Source organism: Staurois parvus, unplaced genomic scaffold (genome assembly GCF_062004578.1).
Source record: "Staurois parvus isolate SC_StPar_1 unplaced genomic scaffold, SC_StPar_1.0 ptg000662l, whole genome shotgun sequence".
Taxonomy (NCBI): Eukaryota; Metazoa; Chordata; class Amphibia; order Anura; family Ranidae; genus Staurois; species Staurois parvus.
Window position 1 is genome coordinate 3306768 of NW_028318458.1, and position 23724 is coordinate 3330491.

General features: G+C 40.3%; 1 protein-coding gene across 3 annotated transcripts in view; it reads right to left on the reverse strand.

Moving 5' to 3' along the window:
• ADGRE5 (adhesion G protein-coupled receptor E5) overlaps positions 1 to 23724 on the reverse strand; it is a 157544-nt gene that overhangs the window by 28212 nt on the left and 105608 nt on the right. For all 3 annotated transcript variants that reach the window (XM_089651780.1, XM_089651779.1, XM_089651778.1), the window contains 4 exons: positions 18021 to 18064; positions 8509 to 8592; positions 6074 to 6239; positions 2403 to 2504 (listed from right to left, as the gene is read on the reverse strand). In XM_089651780.1, the coding sequence (XP_089507906.1) occupies positions 2403 to 2504; positions 6074 to 6239; positions 8509 to 8592; positions 18021 to 18064 (396 nt within the window). The remainder of the gene's footprint in view (positions 1 to 2402; positions 2505 to 6073; positions 6240 to 8508; positions 8593 to 18020; positions 18065 to 23724) is intronic.

Here is a 23724-nt window from a genome sequence, read left to right on the forward strand (position 1 = left end):
TTTTCAGTGGTTTTTTTTGGTCTGGAGAAGCACTCTGGAGGATACCAGGTGGAGGCTGGATGGAAGAGGATCCAGTGGTTGTGGTATTGTGAGTTTGCATATTCCTCACTTGGAAGCACTCAGTGGATATCGGAAGGTGGCAGGTGATAATCCTGAGGCCAGTGAGTAATGACCTATTTTATATGCCCCAGAGATTGGATGTAGTTGTCAACTCTACACAGAAATGAGCTTCAGCATTTTTCATAGCAAGTTGAGACTTTGTCGGAGTCCTCTGCTAGAAAAGAGAGGAGAATCCTCAGTTGCTCCAGTTCCTTTGGGGCAGCCCATGTTTCCCCCATACCTTACTATATCCAAGTCACATTAGCAATAAAAATACAAAAGATACCCCTAGACCAGGGGTGTCAAACTGACAGCTTGTAAGTGTCAATCTTGCAATGCCTCATGGGACTTGTAGCTTGGCAACAGCTGGAGGATCGCCAGTTTGACTCCCGTGCCCTAGACTGCTTTATTGAACGAGAGAGAGAGAGAGAGAGAGAGAGAGAGAGAGGAAGATGCAGTGCACCTGACTGGGTGTGCTCTGGTGGGGATACAGGACCAACTAATACCAGTTGCTCCTATGGGGGGATTGCTATATGTATCCTAACTGTGCAAATTTATGAACACCCTAACAATAAAGTGCAGAAAAATACCAGTGGATCCTGCTAAAAATCCAGTTAGCTAGTAAATGCTCTGCTGTGCTCTTTAATTGTTCCCAGCTATCTCTATGGATTACAGAATACCTTAATCCTAAATTATGGAGACGGGGAGATGTTCTGTAGTGTTTTCCTAGGGTGACAATGCTGCCTCTCTTTAAATACATTACAGTGAGTGCGTGTTATCACTCTAGGACAGAAAGTGTGTTATTGGCAGGATCACCTTATGAAAATTAAGAAAAAAAGGCTTAAAGTGGTTGTAAAGGCTCAAGGTTTTTTTTACCTTCATGCATTCTATGCATGAAGGTAAAAACCTTCTGTGTGTAGCATCCTTTATTATACTCACCTAAGCTCCCTCTTGATCCAGTGATTGTGCACTGGAGTCTCGGCTATCCTGGGTCTCCCTCTCCTCATTGGCTGAGACAGTAGTGGGAGCAATTGGCTCTCTCTGCTGTCAATCACAGCCAGTGAGCTAATGAGAAAAGAGAGAGGGTGGGCCCGAGCAGCAACTCTGTGTGTGAATGTACACACACATAGCAAGCTGCTTGCTGTGGGGACACCCTACACGAGGGAGGAGCTAGGAGAGCCTGCGGGGGGACCCGACAAGAGGACGGTCAGGGCACCTCTGCAAAAACCATTACACAAAGCAGGTAAGCATAACATGTTTGGTTTTTTTTTGTTACATAGTTAGTCTGGCTGAAAAAAGACAAAAGTCCATCCAGTTCAACTATAGAAAAAAAAAATAGTTATAATCCTATACCCACAGTTGATCCAGAGGAAGGAAAAAAACCCAGCAAAGCATGATCCAATTTGCTCCTGCAGGGAAAAAAATTCCTTCCTGATCCCCCGAGAGGCAATCAGATATTCCCTGGATCAACTTCACCTATAAATGTTAGTATCCAGTTATATTCTGTGTATCTAGGAAAGAATCCAGGCCTTTTTTGAAGCAATATACTGAGCTGGCCAGAACCAACTCTTGAGGGAGTCTATTCCACAGTTTCACAGCTCCCACTGTGAAGAAACCTTTCCGTGTTTGGAGATTAAATTTCTTTTCCTCCAGATGTAAAGAGTGCCCCCTTGTCCTCTGTGATGACCTCAGGGTGTTTTTTTAAATGTAAGCCTTTAGTACCACTTTAAAAAAAAGAAAACTAATTCAGCCACCACATCTAAGGTCTGGTAAGCTGAAATGTATTACATTTTTGCTTTAGATACACTTTAGGGGAAAAATAGTCACAGTCAGGTACTAAGGATTACAGATTCAGAGGTAAAAAATCCACACAAAACCTGACACAAATCTATTGATAAATGAGACGCAGTCAGCTGCGCACTAGGTGAGCAGATGCTATATCACTAGCACTCCAAATAAACGAGTTTCAGATGTTTATCGTGAAGACAGCGTCACATAAGGCATAATAAGCCAGCATTTCGGGGCCTGGAAGGGTCCATTTCTCAAGGTGACATAGTGCCATTTTCATGCCTTGTGTGACGCTGTCTTCGTAATAAACACGTGAAATGCATTGATATGGAGTACTAGTGACAAAGCATCTTTCCATCTAGTTCTGGCACCGTATCATCATTATTACATGTTACTACATTATTATATTACTACTACATGAGTAGTGTGCGGAGAGCACGTGCTATTCGGACTTCACAGAGGAGCACTACATTCTGACAGTTGCCAGCTGGATGAGATAGGTGTGAAGTACTTACTGGCTTTTCCCAAAGCCGTCTTTGTGTCCAAGTGTATGGTGCTATTTCTGTTTCTCAGCGAGATCTTCCTGTCTTCAGAGGTCCTGCTAATTCTTACAGTATCTACAAAAACATAGAAGACATTGAGGACTGCCGACGGGGCCATGATAGACTGTAAACAGGCAAGCCAAGACAGTTAAAGCCTAAAGCCTCGAACACACAATGAAAATAGTGGGCAAATGGTCTTATTTTTTTTTTTTTGCATGCTAGTCTCCATATCAAAAATGAAGAGGTTACGAAAATTCTCATATGGCAGAAAACAACTTTGGAAGTGATGTCTATCCTTTAAATACATGTGCCTCTACTATGGGGACTCTCAAATTTGCAGAGTTAAGACCACAGAATATCAGGGTGCCGTGATGTGGCTCTGTGGTTTACGTATGTATTTGGAAATGTCTGCTAACTAAACCCCTGTTTTTAACGCATACTGCTAGACAGGTCAATTTGGTTGTTGGCAAGTTGGCTGGCGAATTGATTTTTGAACCATTTTTCCTTTTTTACAGACATGCGTTGCCCGGTTCACGTAGTCCTTGCTTCATAAGCCAGTTATGGACGGGGGCAGGTGCCATGTTTTATTTTACTGTTGTTTTTTTAAGGTGAATGCACTGGGCGCCCTGGCGGCCATTGTGCTACATGCTGGGTGTTCTTTGCACTCCTGTACCTTTTAAGAAGGATGGGCTCCCTTCATGTGCACCTGCCCTTGGTCTATCCTTTAAATGCATGTGGCTCTACTATGGGGACTCTCAAATTTGTAGAGTTAGGACCACAGAATATCAGGGTGCCGTGATGTGGCTTACATATGTATTTGCAAATGTGTGCTAACTAAACCCGTTTTTAATGCATACTGTTAGGTCAATTTGGTTGTTGGCAAGCTGGCTGGCGAGTTGATTTTTGAACCATTTTTCCTTTTTTATGACTTGTGTTGCCCGGTTCACGTTGTCCTTGCTTCATAAGCCAGTTATAGACCGGGGCAGGTGCCATGTTTTATTTTATTTTTTTTATGTATTGTAATGTATTCTTTCTTTCCCGAGCATATGTGGTTTGGTCTTCTGATTTTTTTTTTTCAAACAAATACTGTACTGCTCAAATGAAAATCCTTTGTTCTGTATCAAATGAGAAAATCAACACACATCCACCACCTCCTGCGCTCAGGGGCTCAGATCAGAGGAAGATTAATCCAATGAAAAGGTATGTTCATCCAATACTGATCAAAGGTTGTGCAGCTCTAGCACGAAGCTGTGGAAGCTTGATGTAGACTGTAGTAAAGAACAAAAGAAAAGAGCGCACCAACCTTGAGCATTACCTCAGTAAACAGTTCACGTATTTATTAATAAATTATACTCACAAGAGTAGCAGTAAAAAAGGCATATAATATCCATAGCCAACACAGGGTTAAAAGTCACATGCGAGTTCCATCTGGAAGGGAGATAAACTCTTGGTGAAGCTAATGCTTTTCGAAGGGTGAGGAAGAAGGGATCATCCTTCGAAACGCGTTAGCTTGACCAAGAGTCTATCTCCCTTCCGGATGGAATTCACACGTGACTTTTAACCCTGTGTTGGCTATGAATATTATATGCCTTTTTTACTGCTACTTTTGTGAGTATAATTTATTAATAAATACATGAATTGTTTACTGAGGTAATGCGCAAGGTTGGTGCGCTCTTTTCTTTTGTTCTTTACTATAGTCAAATAAGAAAATGTTTTGTGTTTGTCCCTTCCAATATTTTCACATGAACTGTTGTGATCGGCTGTCGAAAGCCGTGTACTAACGATCAGATTATCATACGATCGCTTCGAAAGCTGTATTTGTTTTGTCTGATTTTCCGTTCGTGTGTTCTAGGCTTAACTCCAACCAAGACCATTTTTTAATTTTGAATAGAGTGGGGAAAATGTAGAAATCTGTAAAGTTTTAAACAATGGGGGGCTTTGCTAAAACTGGAGCACTCAGAATCCAGTGCAGCTGTGCATGGGAGCCAATCCGCTTCTAACTTCAACTGGTCCAATTAAGCTTTGACAATAAAATCTGGAAGCTGATTGGCTACTATGCAGAGCTGCACCAGATTTTGCACCATGCTGTTTTACTAAATAACTTCCATGCTCTATTTATCCCCACAGAGGAGATTTCTCTTATCTTCCTGTTCTGTCAACACCAGGAATAAAGGGAGGAGCAGTCTTCCTCATGGGGATGCAGACAGCAATAAAGGAAAAGCAGAGGGTGTAAAATATCCTCACTTTATTAGAAGTTTGCATTGCTGTCTGTGTTCCTGCTTAGGAAAACTACCTTCACATCCTCTCATTTCTAAGACTAACAACATGGACATCCATTTGCCCAATAGATTTTTTACCACTCAGATTGCAGACAGCAAGGGAGGCCACTAGGGCAAAATGCCAAAAGATATTTATTTCAGGTACTTATATAGCGCTGTCAATTTATGCAGCACTTTACATATATATTGTACATTCACATCAGTCCCTAACCCTCAAGGGACGTACAATCTAAGGTCCCTAACTTACATTCACGTACTAAGACCAATTTAAAAAGGATCCAATTAACCTACCAGCATGTCTTTGGAGTGTGGGAGGAAACTGGAGTACCTGGAGGAAACCCATGCAGGCACAGGGAGAACATGCAAACCTAAGCAGGTGGTTGGTATTCAACCAACTACCTTAGTACTGCCAGGTGGAAGTGCTAACCATTTAGCCACTGTGCTACCCAGCAGAAGCTGCATTTTCCCATCAGAGTCCCCTCTTTAAGGGCCAATTCATACTGCATGTGAATTGCATAGGAACACTGCATTTCCTGTGTGATCCATATGCAGTTCTGTACAGTTTGATTTCAGCCCATTCATGCGGTGGCATGTGTACACCCTTGGCTGTTAAAAGGGGTAGGGATTAAAAGTGGTAAAACCGTGACTCAACCACAGTGCAGCAGGCACTGATGCTCCTCTGAAAAGCAATCCAAGTGTGCTTAACAGGTGGTGAAGTGGTGATATGTTGCCTCCTCACCGCCTGATTTAACCCCATGATTGCCATACAATGCATGCAATTGTGACCCAGTAGTATTGCAATTAGAGGTTTAAATCAGGTGTGAGGAGGCAACACTGTGTCTGGTGATCTTTGACTTCTCCCATGTTCTACACAAATAGTGCCTCTTCATTGGTGTCATTGGGTGGAATAGTGCTCCACTGTTGGTGTCAGTGGGAGGAATAGTCCCTCATCATTGGTGTTAGTGGGAGGAATAGTGCCCCAAAGGCCAGTTAAAGTCATTCAAAGGGCCACATCCAGCCAATGGGGCCACAGTTTGGAGACCACCGATTTAGAGGACAATGATACAGATAGCTTTTTTTATTTTGATGTCATCACATATGTACCACATCATCCAGGACCGAGCATGGCAGGTAGAAGATCATTGCAATGTGACCAGCCTGAAGGCACTGGAAAAAGGCAATTAACAAAATATCTGTGGTGGAGGAATTGCAGGGGGTGGTGGGCTGTGGTTTTAAAGGTTGATTGGGCTGCAGGGGATCGAGCGGCACCAGTTACTGTGTTCCTAATATCTGCCCATTGCTATTATGTCGTTATGATATGTACCATTCCATCTACACACATTTACATCAGCAGAGAAGACTCACTGATGAAATTCTGCTTCTTTGTGGGTGACATGGGTTTGGGAAAAAGGTAATCCAGGTTCTGTACCATCCTCTCCACTGCATTCAGCAGTTTTCCTGACATCTTTAGTCTTTCTTCCTTGCTTTTGTTTGTGAACGTGAAGATCAGCTTATCGAGGTTGTCCAAGAACTTTGAGAAAGGAGAAAACATGTTGAGAAAAATATTTAAAACTCAACCCCACACAAGATTTTCTTTTTTCAGTTTTGGTTAGACCTGAGAATACTGCATACTTCTGTCAAGTTTTTATTGTTGTATGTGACACCAACAATAATACATTGAAGCTAATGTAGCTACCAGGGCCAGTTTTTCATCTCTGGATCCTGTCGGCACAAAATGTTTGATGCCTTTAGTGACACCTCTTTGCTTAGGATGAGTTTTTTGGACAAACTATGTCATTCTGACCTCCCTTTAAATGTTTGAATAATGTGAAAATAATTTTATGTAATGACTGTACTGATAATGTAAAAAATATGTAGCTAATAATGATATGGGAAAACTGCCCTTTGGTCTCTGCTATCTATAGGGACATACCTGCTGTGCCTAATGGTAAAATTAGTCCTGGTAGCAACAGTATAATTAGAAAAACACTTTTGAGCTCCAGTCCAGTGACTTTGCTTAGAAACTGATCTAAAAATATAATTTGGTTCTTATAGAGAATATTTGGAAATGTTAATTGTACCCAAGCAGTGTCCTGAAAGATTTACCTCTTGTCCTGAATTGCAGTGTGACATCTAAGGCACTGCTGTCTTACAAGATTTGGAGTGAGATTTGGTGATGTCACTACTCTGCTGCTTACCGTTCTCCTTCCTGAAGAGAAAGCTGTACCTGAGAACTTGCAGTGGAAGAATTTACCTGCTTCTGGTTTATTCATTCTATAGATCTGTTCTTCTGCACCTTGCCTGCTAGTTTGTGACCATTCCCCCAAAAGTTATCAAATCAAGAGTCATTAGGGGGACAGCTCTGACACAAGGAAGCAAAGCCCTGTCTATACAAAGATGGTTGCCTTCATACAAAGATACAGTGCAGAACAAGGCATGAAAAGTCAGTAATGGGCAAATGATCAGCTGCCAGAAGACCCTGCCTTTACTGGTGACAAATTCTTTGCCTTTTTTTGGAAACAGTTTCCAAAGTTTATGTCCTCTTAGAGAGAACTGTAAATAGCTGTAGGCCTCTTTTGGATGGGCAGCAGTCCCTACCATCCCTCTGTTTATTTCTTCAGCTGAAGGGGAATTTTGAGTGGAAATAGTGCATGCCAACTGTGAGCCAAGTGTTTGGCCCCATTCATTTGAACATGTTGCATTTGGAGACAGCACTAACTGCCAAACACATCAACTGGTATCATTTTTGACACACCACAATGATGTATGGGCATGTTATCTTGTGGCTTGATGGTCAGAGGGCAGTAAAATCATGGCTCAGCTGGCTATTTTTACCACCCCTTGCCCGCCCATGTAAAGAGGCTTTATGCTGTAATGGTTTTGCACAGAGCAGCCCTGATCCTCCCCTTCTCGGGTCCCCTGTTGGTGCTTCTGGCCCTTTCCCCTTGCTTAGTGCCCCAGAGCAAGCTGCTTGCTATTGGGGAACTCGTGTGTGCTCACTTATGAGCCCCCCTTTATGTGTCTATGGGACATATAGAGCGTGACTCAGTCCTGCCCCCCACTCCCTCCTCACTGGCTGTGATTGCCAGCAGCAGGAGTCAATGACTCACGCTGCTATATCTCAGCCAATGAGGAGAGAGAGACACCCGGGAGAGCCACTACTCTCATGCACATTGCTAGATTGAGTTTGGGCTCTAGTAAGTATTAGGGGGGCTGGAGAGCTGCACACTGAATGTTTTTTTACCTTCATGCATAGAATGCATGAAGGTAAACCTTCAGCCTTTAGAAGCACTTTAAGCTGGCCATACAATGGAAGACTTTCATAAGAACATGAGAATCATGTGAGTACATTTGATAATGCCATCAGACACTTGAAGAATGTTGTTCAGATGTAGTTCAAAACTTAATTTGCTTTCAACATATGATTTTGAAATGAATGCATTTTCCCGAGGGAAAAGCCCAAACACTGATAGAATTCTGTTCGTTCACTATGTCTTTGACTTTAGCGAATCGAAAATTGAATGAATGTTCTGAAAATAAATCTTTTTTAACTAAATGTAATTGGTGCATTTCCAACTTTAGGAGTTAGGATAGTGTCTGAATCAAGCAGTTGAATGGCCAGGGACTGTCAGATAAACCCTGATCCCTATCAATTAATCTAAAGGCTCATATAAAGTAAGTAAGGGTAAAAGGGGAACAAATATAAACCATTTATCAGTGACCCTGCAGTACTGTACTGTAATCATAATGATCCATGTTACTCTAAATTCTAACCCAAAATGATTTTGAATTGTGTTTACCGTGTCCACGTTGAATTTTTCTCGGATGCTATCATTGCACATTGGCTTCCATGATTCAGTAAATGTATCAAGAACACATTGAAGCTGCACAGAGAGAAATTATTATTTATTGTTGTCTCCAACATAGTCAAAGCTGATATAGAAATCAACTGAACATGAAAAATGGCAATTGCAAGCTAAACCCTTCAAGCAGTCATGATTTTTAAGTGTGCAATGGTGACTTCTGTCTTCAGTTCAGACAAAGCCCTGCATTCAAAGTAAAATTCTTGTTTTTTTTTTATAAACAAAAATATATGTGTGTGTGTGTGTATATATATATATATATATATATATATATATATATATACACACACAGTGAAGGAAATAAGTATTTGATCCCCTGCTGATTTTGAATGTTTGCCCACTCACAAATAAATGATCAGTCTAAAAATTGAATGGTAGGTGTACTGTAACACTGAGAGACAGAATAGCAACAAAAAATGCAAAAGAAATGCATGTCAAACAAATGATGCACTGATTTGCATGTTCGTGAGGGAAATAAGTATTTGATCCCCTTCACAAAACATGACTTAGTACTTGGTGGCAAATCCCTTTTTGGCAATCACAGAGGTCAGACGTTTCCTGTAGTTGTCTACCAGGTTTGCACATATCTCAGGAGGGATTTTGGCCCACTCCTCTTGGCAGATCCTCTCCAAGTCGTTAAAGTGTGGGGGCTGACATTTGGCAACTCGAACTTTCAGCTCCCTCCACAGATTTTCAAAACCAGCAGAGGATCAAATACTTATTTCCTTCACTGTATGTATGTATATATATATATATATATATATATTAAAAAATAGAAGATATGCAAAATATTACTGTCTATTTTTGTAGAAAGAAGCCACATCCTGAGTAGAAAAGCCTGTCTCCTGCCAGCATGCTGCAGAGAAGGATTTTTGCTATATGTGTGTAAGCAGTGATCTCTCTGTAGAGGTCTGACAGCCCTTCTACCAAGTTACATCTACAGATAATGCTCCCTGGTGATTGGCCATCTCTAGCTCTGACTCAGCAGGGGTATGCCAGACCTCAGTTTCCACATGGAGATAAAGGGTTCAACTCTGTAGCATGTTGGCATGGACAGGCGTTTCTACTTTTATGAACTGTAAGACATTGTACACCTTCTTTTAGTTTATGATGGAATGGAAAAAGGTTGGAGCACCTGATGGAATTGTACTGCTGTTCAGGTTTCTATTAGAGAACTTTCTTCTCACTCCCTCCCACAGGTCATACACATATATGCAGCCTCTCGGCGGGTCTTACCACTAAAGGTAAACAGAACTGTGCTGAAACAAGCCCGATGCGCGCTCCTGGCACACAGGCGGCTAATAGAAAGCTCCGGATCTCTTTCAGTTGGGAGTTTTCCAATAATGTGGCTGCTGTGATAGCCAATCATGGCAATCACATGATCATAAACCTCGCCCTGTCTTCTGGCACCTGAAACCCCTTAAATGACAGGGACGTGCCGGCGCCAAGGAAATAAGCTGGCCATAGATGGACTGAAATTCGTCCGTTTCAACAGGGACCAGCTAAATTTCAATCCATGTGTGTTTGTGCCTGTTTTACAGAATATGATCATTAAATCAACTTTTGTTGATTGGGCATGTTGGGAAATTTTCTTGATCAGCCCACTGCATCAGTGTACTCTGATAGTGAAGAATTCCCACTGTCAGAATTAAATATCCCAGCGGGGAGGATTCCTCTATCCTCCTTGCTTGTATGAATGGAGGAATCTATTTTTTTTTTTCGTTTGGCTCTTTGGTGGATCAAAAAAAAAAATAGTCTATGGCCAGCTCTACTGTCTTGGTGGCAGTGGTTTCAACAGAGAATAAGTGAAAGAAAATGTCAACAGCAGTACAGATGGAAATATTTTTGAAATAGGGTGGCGGGAGGTTAGAACCCCTGTCAGATTAGAAATGAAAGCTTTGCCCAATCTCCCTTTCGCATAGCTAAATGATGGTGTCACATGCTCTCGTTATCTCTGATGAATATCCATGCCATTGTGGAATCACAAAAGAGTGACATTCCTATGGCTTTGTGGAATGGACAAATTCACAAAATCCTGCTCAGAATTCACACCACCGGAGTCTCTAAGAAACACATTGGGGTTGATTTACTAAAACTTGAGTGCAAAATCTAGTTTAGCTGTGCATAGTAGCCAATCAGCTTCTAACTAAAACCTGGAAGCTGATTGGTTTCTATGCACAGGTCCACCAGATTTTTCAGCTTTAGTAAATCGACTCTGGTATAAGAATCCAGCTGTAGCCCACTCATTGCTGAAATTGGGATTTATTTAATTTTTCAGTCAAAAGACCATAATTGTTGCTACCAGTGTATTAAATGTGTCAAAGTGATATTAAACCCTCAGTTTTTTTAAAGGGCAACTCCATGTTTGTGAACAAATATTGCAAATAAAAATAAATATAATATATACTGTACACTTGGAACACAAGCCATGTTGTAATTTAATGGTAATACAAATGACGTTTCCTTTTCAATCTGCAGCTGCTGTAATTTTCTACAAATTTCACCGCACTGGACAACCTTGAGGCCTTCTCTACACTGTTAGTTATGGGAATGTCATTTTCTGCTTTTGTGGTTGGCTCACTGATTTTCCCAGAACTCTGCATTAAGATATCAGTCAAATTCTGCAATAGGAATGTCAGTTTTGGTGATAAAGTCTACAAGGGATACAGACACTTTAGCTTTTCTCATCGGAACACTAAGAGTGCACCAGCTTATTATAATGAACCAGATCCCCCCATTGAAAATCAGGAATGCTCAGGAGATGGTGAAACAAACAGAATTTTGTTCAGCACAAAAAAAAAGTGAGACTCTTAAACATAGTTTGTTAAAATCCTTGCAATGTTCATTGATCACCTGGAGGGGATTGTGTTTTTCTTAAAAGTGGAGTTTTAGTCTAAAAACTTTCATCTGTCGATATAATCTCTTTTTGGCTACTTTTACACTGAACTGCTGCAAATACATGGCTGCGTTTTTACAGCGCTTTGAGTATTTTCTAAAGGACACGTGACTTAAAAACTGCACCAGAAGCGCTTCTCAGAGGAGTTTTTCAGGTGTTTTACATTGATTTCAATGGGAAGAGGTGTTTTGGGGGCATTTTTTTTTAACTGAACAAGCATGCTCCAAAAATGCCCCAGTGTGAAAACACACATAGCCATACAGTTAGGTCCATATACTGTATATTTGGACACAGGCACAATTGTTTTAGTTTTTCTTTCAGGTATTTACCAAAACATATTCAAGCTATATTCATATAATGGATATGGGCTGAAAGTGCACACTCTCAGGTTTAATTTGAGGGCATGTACATCCAAATTGAAGGAAGGGTTTAGGAATTACATCTCTTAAGAGTAGCCATCCCCCCTTTTTTCAAGGGACCAAAAGTAATTGGACAATTGAATCAAAAGCTGTTTCATGGCCAGGTGCGGGCTACTCTTTCGTTATTTCTTCATCAATTAAGCAGATAAAAGGTCTGCAGTTGATTCTAAGTGTGGTATTTGCATTTGGAATCTATTGCTGTGAACCTACATCATGCGATCAAAGGATATAACAAAATATGTATATATATCTTCAGATACACATACAGGTGTCGCGCTCCATATATACAAGTGATCATATAAATAGTGATATATATAAAAAAACAATAGTGCTTCCAATAAGTGCAACATATAGTGCTTATCAAAATAATACTGATCCAGTACTCAAAAGTAGTCCTCTTTATACTTTAATTCAGTGACAAATTCAGTGGTGTGCCACACTCCCCGTGCTCTATAGATAGGTGTGCGCTCACCTCCTTATTTAGCCAAACAAAGTGGCTAACAACGCTTTTTGTCCTATCAGGACTGGGTGGTAATCTTCATACTATGTGTGTATATCCATCCATGCTGTGGATCTATATTGCCTTTTTCCTGCCACCAGAGGTCTCCCTTTTTCCTCCTTCCACACTGAGCCTCAATGGATAGTAGGGATGGTTTAAGTAGTATTTCCTTCTCCCAGTAAATTGGGAAACCAGGTAAAAAAGAGCCACAATAGTGCCTTATCCTTTGTGAGGTAAAATCTTTTAATAGAAATAAGTTTCCACTCACATTGTGCTGTCTCCCACAGAGATGTATCCAACAGAGCTGTGCCCAGATCCTGTACTTGTAAATGCTGCTCGTCCACCGCGGCGTCGTGACGTCAGAGCCCCTCCCCTACGCGTTACGCCACAGGGTCACGTGGCTTCATCAGGGGGAAAACAATTGGACGTCACTCCGCTCTGCTCTATTTATATAGGCAGTCGGCGCCATTTTCTTGTAGACCGCATGCGCGTGGCCATTTTATTGGGGTCTATATATGCTAATCCACTTCTGATATGTATACACATATTATCAGTTCCATATAATGTATTCAACTTCGTTTCTAATGCCTTTTCTGACTGCATTGTCACTATTTACAAGCCTACAGGATCTTAGAACATTTATAACTTAATAATTAATAAAAAACTTTTTATATTTATTACATACATGATTTTATTAAAGTATATCTATACCACTTTATTTATTAACGATTAAAAAATACACAATAAATATATATATATATATACCCATGTAATAACATATATATATATATATATATATATATATATAAATAATTAGAAAAATTTTTTTTATATAAAAAATTAAAAATTCCATAAAAATAAAAACAAACCTAATTTATATATATAGCTCACAATAATATGTGGGGACCACTATATTACCCACTCTATATCCAATACTTTATTCTATCTTTATTTATTATTCTCCTCATTACAGATATCATGTTTAATAAATCATTTAATAGAACCTACTCCTCCATTTACATTTTGATTTTAATTTTTATTCTTTTAACCTTAATAAGAATTATTTGCTCTTCTGCTGTAATTACTTACATCTTAAATTATACTACCTATATCTCATGATTATAAATACTCATAATTACATATTTTTAATCCATTTATATATATACATAAAATCAAATAAATATACATATACAATGAATACATCTAAATAAAAATTATTTTTTATACTATAAAAAATTATTGACGCTAAAAAACTGTTTAAAAATTACTGATAAAACAAATTAGGTCAAATTCCTTATTTAAACCATGGGGGGCTAAACTTCTCATTTCATAAATCCATTTTGACTCTTTTTTGCTTATCTCCCTTACCAAATTATCTCCTCTCCAATGTCTCTGGTGTTTCTCTATTCCCCAGAATTGTAATTTAGACGCATCTTGGTTGTGACATTGTCAAAAATGATACGACACATGATGGTATCTGTACCCTCTATTGATGTTATATACATGCTCCTTAATGCGTTCTTTTAGTGCCCTTTTAGTTCTACCAATGTATATTAGATTGCATGGGCACTTCAACGCATAAATTACTCCCTTCGTTTCACAGGAAATGAACTGTTTAATTTTGTATTCCTTATCATTATATGTGTTAGAAAATACAAATCTACGTCTGGGGTTATTTACAACTCTCTTACACCCATAGCACCCCCCACATGCATAGAACCCTTCACCTTGAAAAAAGGTGAAATTATTGTTAATTTTCAATGGTTCCAATACATTTTTTACCAGTGTATCTCTTAAATTGGGTGCTTTTTTATATATAAATTTTGGTTTCTGGGGGATAATATTATTAAGATGTTTATCTAATTTTAATATTCCCCAATGTTTAGAGATAATTCTCTGTATTGCTTTATACTGTTTGTGATAATCCAGCACTATGGGTATATCATATTCTCCCTTATCTTTCTTTGGTTTATCCATCAATAGGATATCTCTATTCATCTGTCCCACTTCATTTCTTTCTTTCTCTATTTTTATTGGATCATACCCTTTCACTTTGTGCCTTATAATCTTCTTTTCTACTACAATTCCTTTTCTACCTTATAAATTGGCCCTTCAGGATATTATTTATCCACGGTTGGTAATGACAGCTCGTAGTTGGAATATATGCATTCCGGTCAGTATTTTTAAAATAATTTTTCGTATACAATAACTGTCCTTCCTTTTTAATTAAAATATCCAGAAAATTAATTTCATCCTCCTTAATATTCCAACTCAAATTAATATTATTTCTATAACCATTAAGATCTTTGTAAAATAGTTCTAGACTTTCCTTGCTGCCATCCCATATTATAATAATATCGTCAATAAATCTGTTATACAGTCTAATTTCTTCCCTGGGATATTTGTAAATTGCCTCCTGTGACCCTGTGGCGTAACGCGTAGAGGAGGGGCTCTGACATCACGACGCCGCGGTGGACGAGCAGCATTTACAAGTACAGGATCTGGGCACAGCTCTGTTGGATACATCTCTGTGGGAGACAGCACAATGTGAGTGGCAACTTATTTCTATTAAAAGATTTTACCTCACAAAGGATAAGGCACTATTGTGGCTCTTTTTTACATGGTTTCCCAATTTACTGGGAGGAGGAAATACTACTTAAACCATCCCTACTATCCATTGAGGCTCAGTGTGGAAGGAGGAAAAAGGGAGACCTCTGGTGGCAGGAAAAAGGCAATATAGATCCACGGCATGGATGGATATACACACATAGTATGAAGATTACCACCCAGTCCTGATAGGACAAAAAGCGTTGTTAGCCACTTTGTTTGGCTCAATAAGGAGGTGAGCGCACACCTATCTATAGAGCACGGGGAGTGTGGCACACCACTGAATTTGTCACTGAATTAAAGTATAAAGAGGACTACTTTTGAGTACTGGATCAGTATTATTTTGATAAGCACTATATGTTGCACTTATTGGAAGCACTATTGTTTTTTATATATATCACTATTTATATGATCACTTGTATATATGGAGCGCGACACCTGTATGTGTATCTGAAGATATATATACATATTTTGTTATATATTACATGTTTCACACAGATAATGAGTATTGTGTAAAGTGTTGATGCACCATAATTTGATTTAATAGTTTGTTAAATATTTTATTGCACAAGGGGAGTATCACATTTTGGCTCACGAGTATTACTTATTTCATGCGCTCAAAGGAGCTGTCCATGCAAGTGAAACAGGCCACTGTAAGGCTTCAAAAACAAAACAAATCCATCAGAGAGATAGCTGCAACATTAGGAGTGGCCAAATCAACAGTTAGATACATTCTGAGGAAAGAAGAACGCACTGGTGAGCTCAGCAACATAAAATGCCATGGACATCCATGGAAGACAACAGTGGTGAATGATCACAGGATCCTCTCTATGGTAAAGAAAAACCCATTCACAACATCCAGACAAGTGAAGGACACTCTCCAGGAGGTGGGCGTATCATTGTCAAAGTCTACAATCAAGAGAAGACTTCACAAGATCAAATACAGAGGGTTCACCACAAGGTGCAAACCATTCATAAGCCTGAAGAATAGAAAAGCCAGATTAGAGTTTGCCAATAAACTTCTAAAAAAGCCAGACCAGTTCTGGAAAAGCATTCTTTGGATGGATGAAACTAAGATTAATCTGTACCAGAATGTTGGGAAGAAAACAATGTGGAGAAGGCTTGGAACAGCTCATGATCCAAAGCACTCAATGTCATCTGTAAAACATGGTGGAGGCAGTATGATGGCATGGGCATGCATGGCTTCCAGTGGCACTGGGTCATTGGTGTTTATTGATGATGTGACAGAAGACAGAAGTAGCCGGATGAATTCTGCAGTGTTTAGAGATATACTGTCAGCCCAGATTCAGCCAAATGCAGCAAAGTTGATTGGACGGCGCTTCACAGTACAGATGGACAATGATCCAAAACATACTGCAAAAGCTACCCAGGAGCTTTTGAAGGAAAAGAAGTGGAATATTCTGCAATGGCTGAGTCAAGCACCTGATCTCAATCCAATTGAGCATGCATTTCACTTGCTGAAGGCAAAACTAAAGGCAGAAAGACCCACAAACAACGAACAACTGAAGGCAGCTGCAGTTATAAACTGGCAAAGCATCAGACAGGAGGAAACCCAGTCTTTGGTAATGTCCATGGGTTCCAGACTTCAGGCAGTCATTGCCAGTAAAGGATTCTCAACAGAATATTAAAAATTAACATTTTATTTTATTATTATATTCATTTGTCCAATTACACTTGAGCCCCTGAAAATGGAGGGACTGTGTATAAAAATGGTTAATAAACACTGTAGTCATAAGTGCAAAAGGGCACATACCATGGGAGCAAGTCAAACACTGTCATCAATGATAGAAAACCACTGTAGCCGTAGTAAGTCACATAAGTGAATCCAGGGAGTTCTACAAAGAGCCAGGCACTGTGGAGTGTGTAGTGATATAAAACACCTTGCGCATGTGCTTTTTCAAATCTTGAAAAAGTGCATGCGCGCGAAATATGTGGTCCCGGTAACTGGCCTTCACTCCCTGCGTGCGCCCACAGCGTGGGTTCCTCCCCTCCGTCTCCTGGACATCATGGTGATGTCACCTGGGATGCCGCAACTACGTGGTCCCCGCTTGACAGGCGCTCCTCTCCTTCACAGCTCCCTTCTGAGCGGATGGGCCATCCATCTGGAACCAGGCTTTTTAAAGTCACAGGCTTGTGCTTTTATATTTACACTTGTTATGCACCATCCTTTCCACTAAAGGTACACCCCCGTATAAAAATGGTTGCAGTTCCAAAAATGTGTACTTGATATTTATGTTTAACCCCTTGAATTAAAGCTGAAAGTCTGCACTTCAAATTAATTTGGATTGTTTCATTTTAATTTATTCTAGTGGCATACAAACCCAAAAGTATGAAAATTGTGCCTGTGTCCAAATATACACGGACCTAACTGTACATAGGGAAGCATTTTTCTTGAGCTGTTCAAATTTTGTTTTTTTTTGCGCAAAAGCGCTTCAAGACTCCTCAGTGTGAAAGTAGCCTAACTGAGTATGCAGATTCTGTATCTCTTAATCCTTGTCTGTTTCACTTTAAGCTGGTGTTATGACCGCTGCCCCAGGTTTTCCGTTTCAGGGTAGCTCCTTTCTCTTGCTGCATCTTTATGGAGTCACCCTTGCATACAGTGACTAGAGTTGTGTCTACCTACCCCCTGTGCATCTATAAAAACACACAGCCTCATAGCCTAAGAATGCAAGGCACTCCCCTACTCCCTTTTCCTCTCCCCTCCTTCTCCAAGCTAACAGACTGGCTCCAGAATGCACGCTCCACTGTTAACTCTTTCCTGTAAAGACCAGAAGTTCAGGGAAACAGTACTGAGAGAGCAGGAGCCAGCAGCATTGAAAGATGTACTCAGGATAAGAATTGAAATAAATAGTTTACTGGAAAAATGTTTATTTTATTGTGCTCGATGTGTTAAACTAAAAATAAAACTGAGGGTTTAATACTACATTATGGTAGAGAATGTGTAAGGATTCTTTATAAAGGTAATCTGTGCCTTGCTAAAATAATAGTTCTAAGAAAAAAAACATACCTTAGTTTTATTACATGCTGGTGGGATTTTATCGTTGCAGCTCACTGGAAAAAAAAATAATTAATTGTTTTCATTACAAATCAAACGACCAAAGATGAATGCAGCTTATTCTAGAGGTAAACCATTATAAAATGCACACCCTGTCCCCTCTTCCCTGCTGTATCTGCCGTACTTGGTAACAATTCCTAGCTGTCAAAATGACAGCCAAGACTTGCTCTCTAGCACATCAGTAGCTGAAATGGAAAACAGAGCTTCTGAACCGTGTGTGGAACACTGCTCAGAAGCTTAATAGAGAAATACAATCTATAAACATTGCTGTTTTATTGGATTAAAAAACAAAGATAAACCAGCTGTCAGGGCTCCGGGTATGACCAGAGGTGTGTGGACTGACACAGGGAAACGCAGGCTTCAGATATGGTATAAACAATATAATTTATTAAGACTAACAATACAAAACGCAGTGCAAAATTAAACATAAACACAGTGCAAACAAACCAAACCAAACCACCTACAGATAACAATACATACAATGCAAGAGTCGTCAGGCAGGCCGGGTCAGTAGCAAACGGGCAAACGGAGTACCAGGAACAGGCGGGTCACAAGCTGGGTTCAGTAACTCACGGGCAGCGCGGTGCAGAGGGTCAGGCAGAGAATGGTCAGGGTCACAAGCCAGGGATCAAACAGGAGAAGTCAGCAGAGGTCAGGATCAGGCAGGGTCGGCAACAAGTCAGGCAGAAACAGGAACAGGAACAGGCACACAGGATACAAGATACAGGGGCCCATGGAAAAACACACACCAAGGCCCTGACTGTGAGTCTGACCATTCCTTAAATACAACCCCTGCAATCAGCTTCAGGTGTTTGGCTGACTGCAGGGGTAAGTCTCTGATTGCTGAGAGCACCCGCTGGCCAGCCCTGGTACTGCAGCCCACAAGGCAGGTGAGTCCCACCATTATTGGCAAGTCCATTCCTGACACCAGCACTCTTTTCCAAATTCATGGTGAGAACTTTATGCAATGACAAAATTAAATTTGGCAACCCGTCCGACGCGTTTCAGCCAATCCTAGTCTAAAGCATAGCCAGATGTGGGTGGGTCTCTGTATCCTTATATGACTGCCCACCTATACAAATAATGTAATGTACAGTTTTTTAAAACAAAAATATGAATAAAACAAAATGAAAAAGCAGCAACACCAATGTATATAAACAGAGAACCAGTAGTGGAGCACTAACTGTGCAGATCAATGTCCCAATGAGAGCTCTGGGGTGTTTAAATCTGTAATTAAAAAATTCAAAAGGCCATCTGTTGCACCACACATGCTCGTGGAGAGGTTCTCTGTTTTCTCTTTACTTTGGTGCTGCTGCTTTTTACTTTTTTTTTTTCTGTTGACTTATGTGATATATATTCTGTATATGTTTCAGCTTGCTGCTTTCTGGGGAACTTCAATAATGTTCTTATTGTTTGTTCTATTTCTGTGGTTTTTCAGTCTGTTGAACCTTTTGTTTATCTTTTTCTTGCTAACCTTGTGTTGCACAAATAAAGTTCTTAACGCAAATTCGGATAAGGCCTCTTTCACATGGATGTTCAGATCAGATCCGCCTGCCCGTTTTTCCAATCGGAACCTCCATTCTCCTCTATGTCCGTTTACACCTGCCAACATCCAATTTGATCCACAAAAAAAGGGATGGATGGGGATCCAATTCCCCTTCCATCCGTCAGATCGGGTCGGATGGAAATGGACAAGTGGTCTGTTTTCATCTGGCCACCCATTGAGGAGAGCTAGCTGCTCTGTGTCCGCGTTGCAGCAGCGGAGCAGACACAGACCTGTCATCTGCTAAACAGGTCCGCCCATGTGAAAGGACCCTAAGAATGCTGACTGCCTTTTATTTTGGAATAGATTTGGAAGAAGAAATGCCTTGAACCACCTGCAGCTACCTTTTAAAGCTGATTTACATGTGCTGTGAGCTGATTACCAAATGTGATGGCTGTTGCATTATTTTATTTCCATTTCATTCATATGCAGCTCAAAGGAATGGTGTTTAAACCAAATGTGATGAGAATTAAAGCAACCTGAAAATTAAGAATTTTTTTCACCCAAGAAAATATGTTCCTATTTAACCTCCTAATCAACCGTTAGGCCTCGTGCACACTGCAGCTCAAAGAAGCTGCTCCTACATCTGTTTGAGCTGTTTTGAGCTTTTATTATTCTCTGCCCATTAACTCCTGTCCATGTTAGCCTACGTGTCCATACATAATATTAGGGCCGCCGATAAGGAGAGACCACCTGTCCTCCTGTAGGGGGCCCGATGGAATCGGTGCAGCGGAGGGGCAATTACAGAAGGATTCCCTGTGTGGCTCTTTGCAGCAGTTTCTCTCCCTGCTGCTAGGAGAGACACAGACACAGGGCATCATAACTGCAATTTCTCCCCCCCTCCGCCACAACAATCCCCCTCCATGCTGTTTTGATTCTCCCCCTGTGCCCCCTTGTCACTGTGCCGCCCCCTGCCCACCTTCCCACAGCACTGCCAACACCCTCTGTACCCATCGACAGCTGCAGGTACAGTGGACATGTCAGGATGGACAGTGGAAGGAGGGGCCAGTAAATATGTAATTTACCAGCCCCTTCCTTTTTTGAATGGACAAAGTGAGTGATCAGTAGCGATCACTCTTGAGTTCATAGATAACTGAAGTATAGTAAACTGTGCTTACTATGCTTCAGTTTATGAATGAAATCTGTTTCCTCAATTCCTTTCTCTTTCTCAAAGTTAAGATGTCAGGGGTCTGTTTAGACCCTTAATATCTCACCAAAGTCCCCCCACAGTGAAAAAAACCCCCAAAGAATAATGTACAAAATAATTTAAAATATGTAAAAAATCCTTTTTCAAGTAAAAATATTAACATTGTAAAAAATAATTTTTCAAAATTAAAAAAATAAATTTTTTTTTTAAAATAAATTAAGGGCTCATTCACATGGGTTACCTGGCCCATACAGTGTGAATGAGCTGTCTGTGCAGTGGGAGCCATTTGTTACTCTATTAGGATGCAGCGGATGTATGAACACAGCCACAGGTCCTAATATGATAGGTGTGGGTGAGAGGCCACAAATGCAAACTGTCAAGGTTTGGGATCCATACATCTGCATCCACACGCAGGACTTGAGGCTGTGTTAATATAGTCGCTGCATCCTCATAGCGTAACATAGGCTGTCTGTACACAGCAATAGGCACATTTTAACAAAAAAAACTGATTCACACTGTACAGGCCACAAAACATATCTGAATGAGCCCCAATACCTCAATTACACACATTACTTTTTATTAACTCAGTTTTGTCTTTTACATTTAGCAAGAATTTTGTAACTTATGTTAGGCTTGTGTCCGCTAATAATGATTTTAATGTATTTTTAGTTAAACTTAATTTTGATGTGTTTGGGGGGGGGCGGGGGAGGGGTCCTGTCAGGTAGGCTGTACATGATTTCTAACAGTTGCCCTGCACACTATAGGTGTTTTCAGGGATTTAGTGGCAGGGGAGTTTACAAGCAGAAAAAAAAACATTGCTTGTGCATTCAGAAGAGCTTTTGAGCATACAAAACACTGAAAGTGAAAAAGCGTGCATTAAAGTGTACATTAACATGTATTAATGTATATGCAAAACTATGTTTTTGATGCTTAAAACTCCTGTAGCTCAAAAAAAAAATTTTTTTTGAGCTTCTCAGTGTGCATGAGGCCTTAATTAACCCATTCAGCCCTAATGACCTTTTTTCATATTCTGTATTATATATCTGCTGATTTATTCTATTTAACCATTAAAACTTTTTTTTTCCATTGTTATTAATTTTGCTCCTTAATTTTTTTGTTTTTTTAAATTAAAAAAATGGCACAAATTTAAAAAAATAAAATTAGCTGCATTGCTTTTTGCAAGAATTATAATTTTAGTAACATTACATAAAGGAAAATGTATAGAATAAAATGTATTCCTTGTACGCTGAAAATTTTTTATTGAAATTAACAGAGTTGTACAGAGGTGGAAATATATGTATAGATCAGTGTTTCTCAACCTGTTTTTCAGCAAGGCACCTTTTAAAATTATGGACAGTTCCAGGGCACCCTTTAAAATTATGGACAGTCTTGAGGCACCCCATTCTAAAATAGTGTGCCTCAAGACTGTCCATCATTTTAAAAGGGCACCCCATTATAAAATGTGAAAAACTATTCTAATAGTTTTATATAAGGCAGCAATATCCACATATATAGGACACCCAACAGAGGTGAATTCTTCCAAAGCAAATACACTTTTGCACACTGGTACTGACTAGTATTCCAATGTTTCTCTTCTCCCTCAGTTTTTATCCATCACTGAGCTAATATGACCCCAGCACTGATGGAGAGGGGCGGGGAAGGGTCAAACTAGGATGCTGTTCATGCAGCTGTCATCCTACTTGTCAGTTGATGTCAGTTGTTGTCAGGACGCTGGTGGCTAGAAGGTGATAATGGTGCAGAATGAAAACCTGTGACTTTGTGTAACTAAAAGGCAGGCTTGTTCCACCCACTGGTTTGTATACAAGTTTTTGGTAATTTTTAGAACTTTTGCCATGGCACCCCTGAAGAAACCTCAAGGCACCCTGGTTGAGAAAGGCTGGTATAGATGATACATAAGGAAAACATTTCACATGTATAGCCTGAAAGCAAATGACCTCTGTGATAATAGTGTACAAAGAACCAAGCAATAACATTAGATCATAACAAAAGCAGGTTAGTGTCTGGACCATAAGGTACATATATGAAACATGGGAGACAACACTTTTTGTGTTGCCTAGGGCAGCACAAAACCTAAATACACTACTGATTATGGTACACTTTCTGTATACCACAGAAAACTGTCCCTACCATGAAAGAGCCAGTTGGTTGTGTTGGCCTTCTATGCCCCTGACTCCTATGGACAAACATGGAACTAGAGACTTTTGAGCCTGAAGTGACTCAGATCCTCAGTAATCTTCTACAAATGTCACAACAGGATTGTAATAATTTAATGGTGGTTGAAGTGTATATCTGTCTATGGAGAAACAGCAATACACCCTAGGGCAGGTCAGGTTTTAGAAATACGAAACAGGGGCATAACTACAGATCGTGGGGCCCCGTAGCAAAATTTGGATGGGCCATGTGACCTCCTGGAGGAGGGTGGAAGGGGCATCCATTCATGGAATTCACATTTAACTTTCATTTTCTAGTTTTGAATGTTAGGGTTAGAAGTGGACCTTTAAGGTGCCCAAGATTCACACATTAATAATGAAAATGTATATATTTTATTGAATAACATACAATAAAATAAGTATGAAAGTATGAAAGCATCAAGTTCAAGCTGCTAACCCTGACCTACAAGGCCACTCACAATGCCGCCCCGAACTACATAACTGACCTGATACCCAGATACTACCCTACCCGTGCCCTCCGCTCCTCACAGGACCTCCTGCTCTCTAGCTCCCTGGTCTCCTCCTCCCACGCCCGATTGCAGGACTTCTCTAGGACTTCCCCCATCCTCTGGAACTCCCTACCCCAATCCATCAGACTGTCACCTACCCTCCTCACCTTCAGGCGCACCCTGAAAACCCTCCTCTTCAGGGAAGCCTACCCCAACCTCACCTAACACCCGACCTCACCTAACAATTAACCTCCTCCACTGCACCCACCACTCCATCCCCCACAGC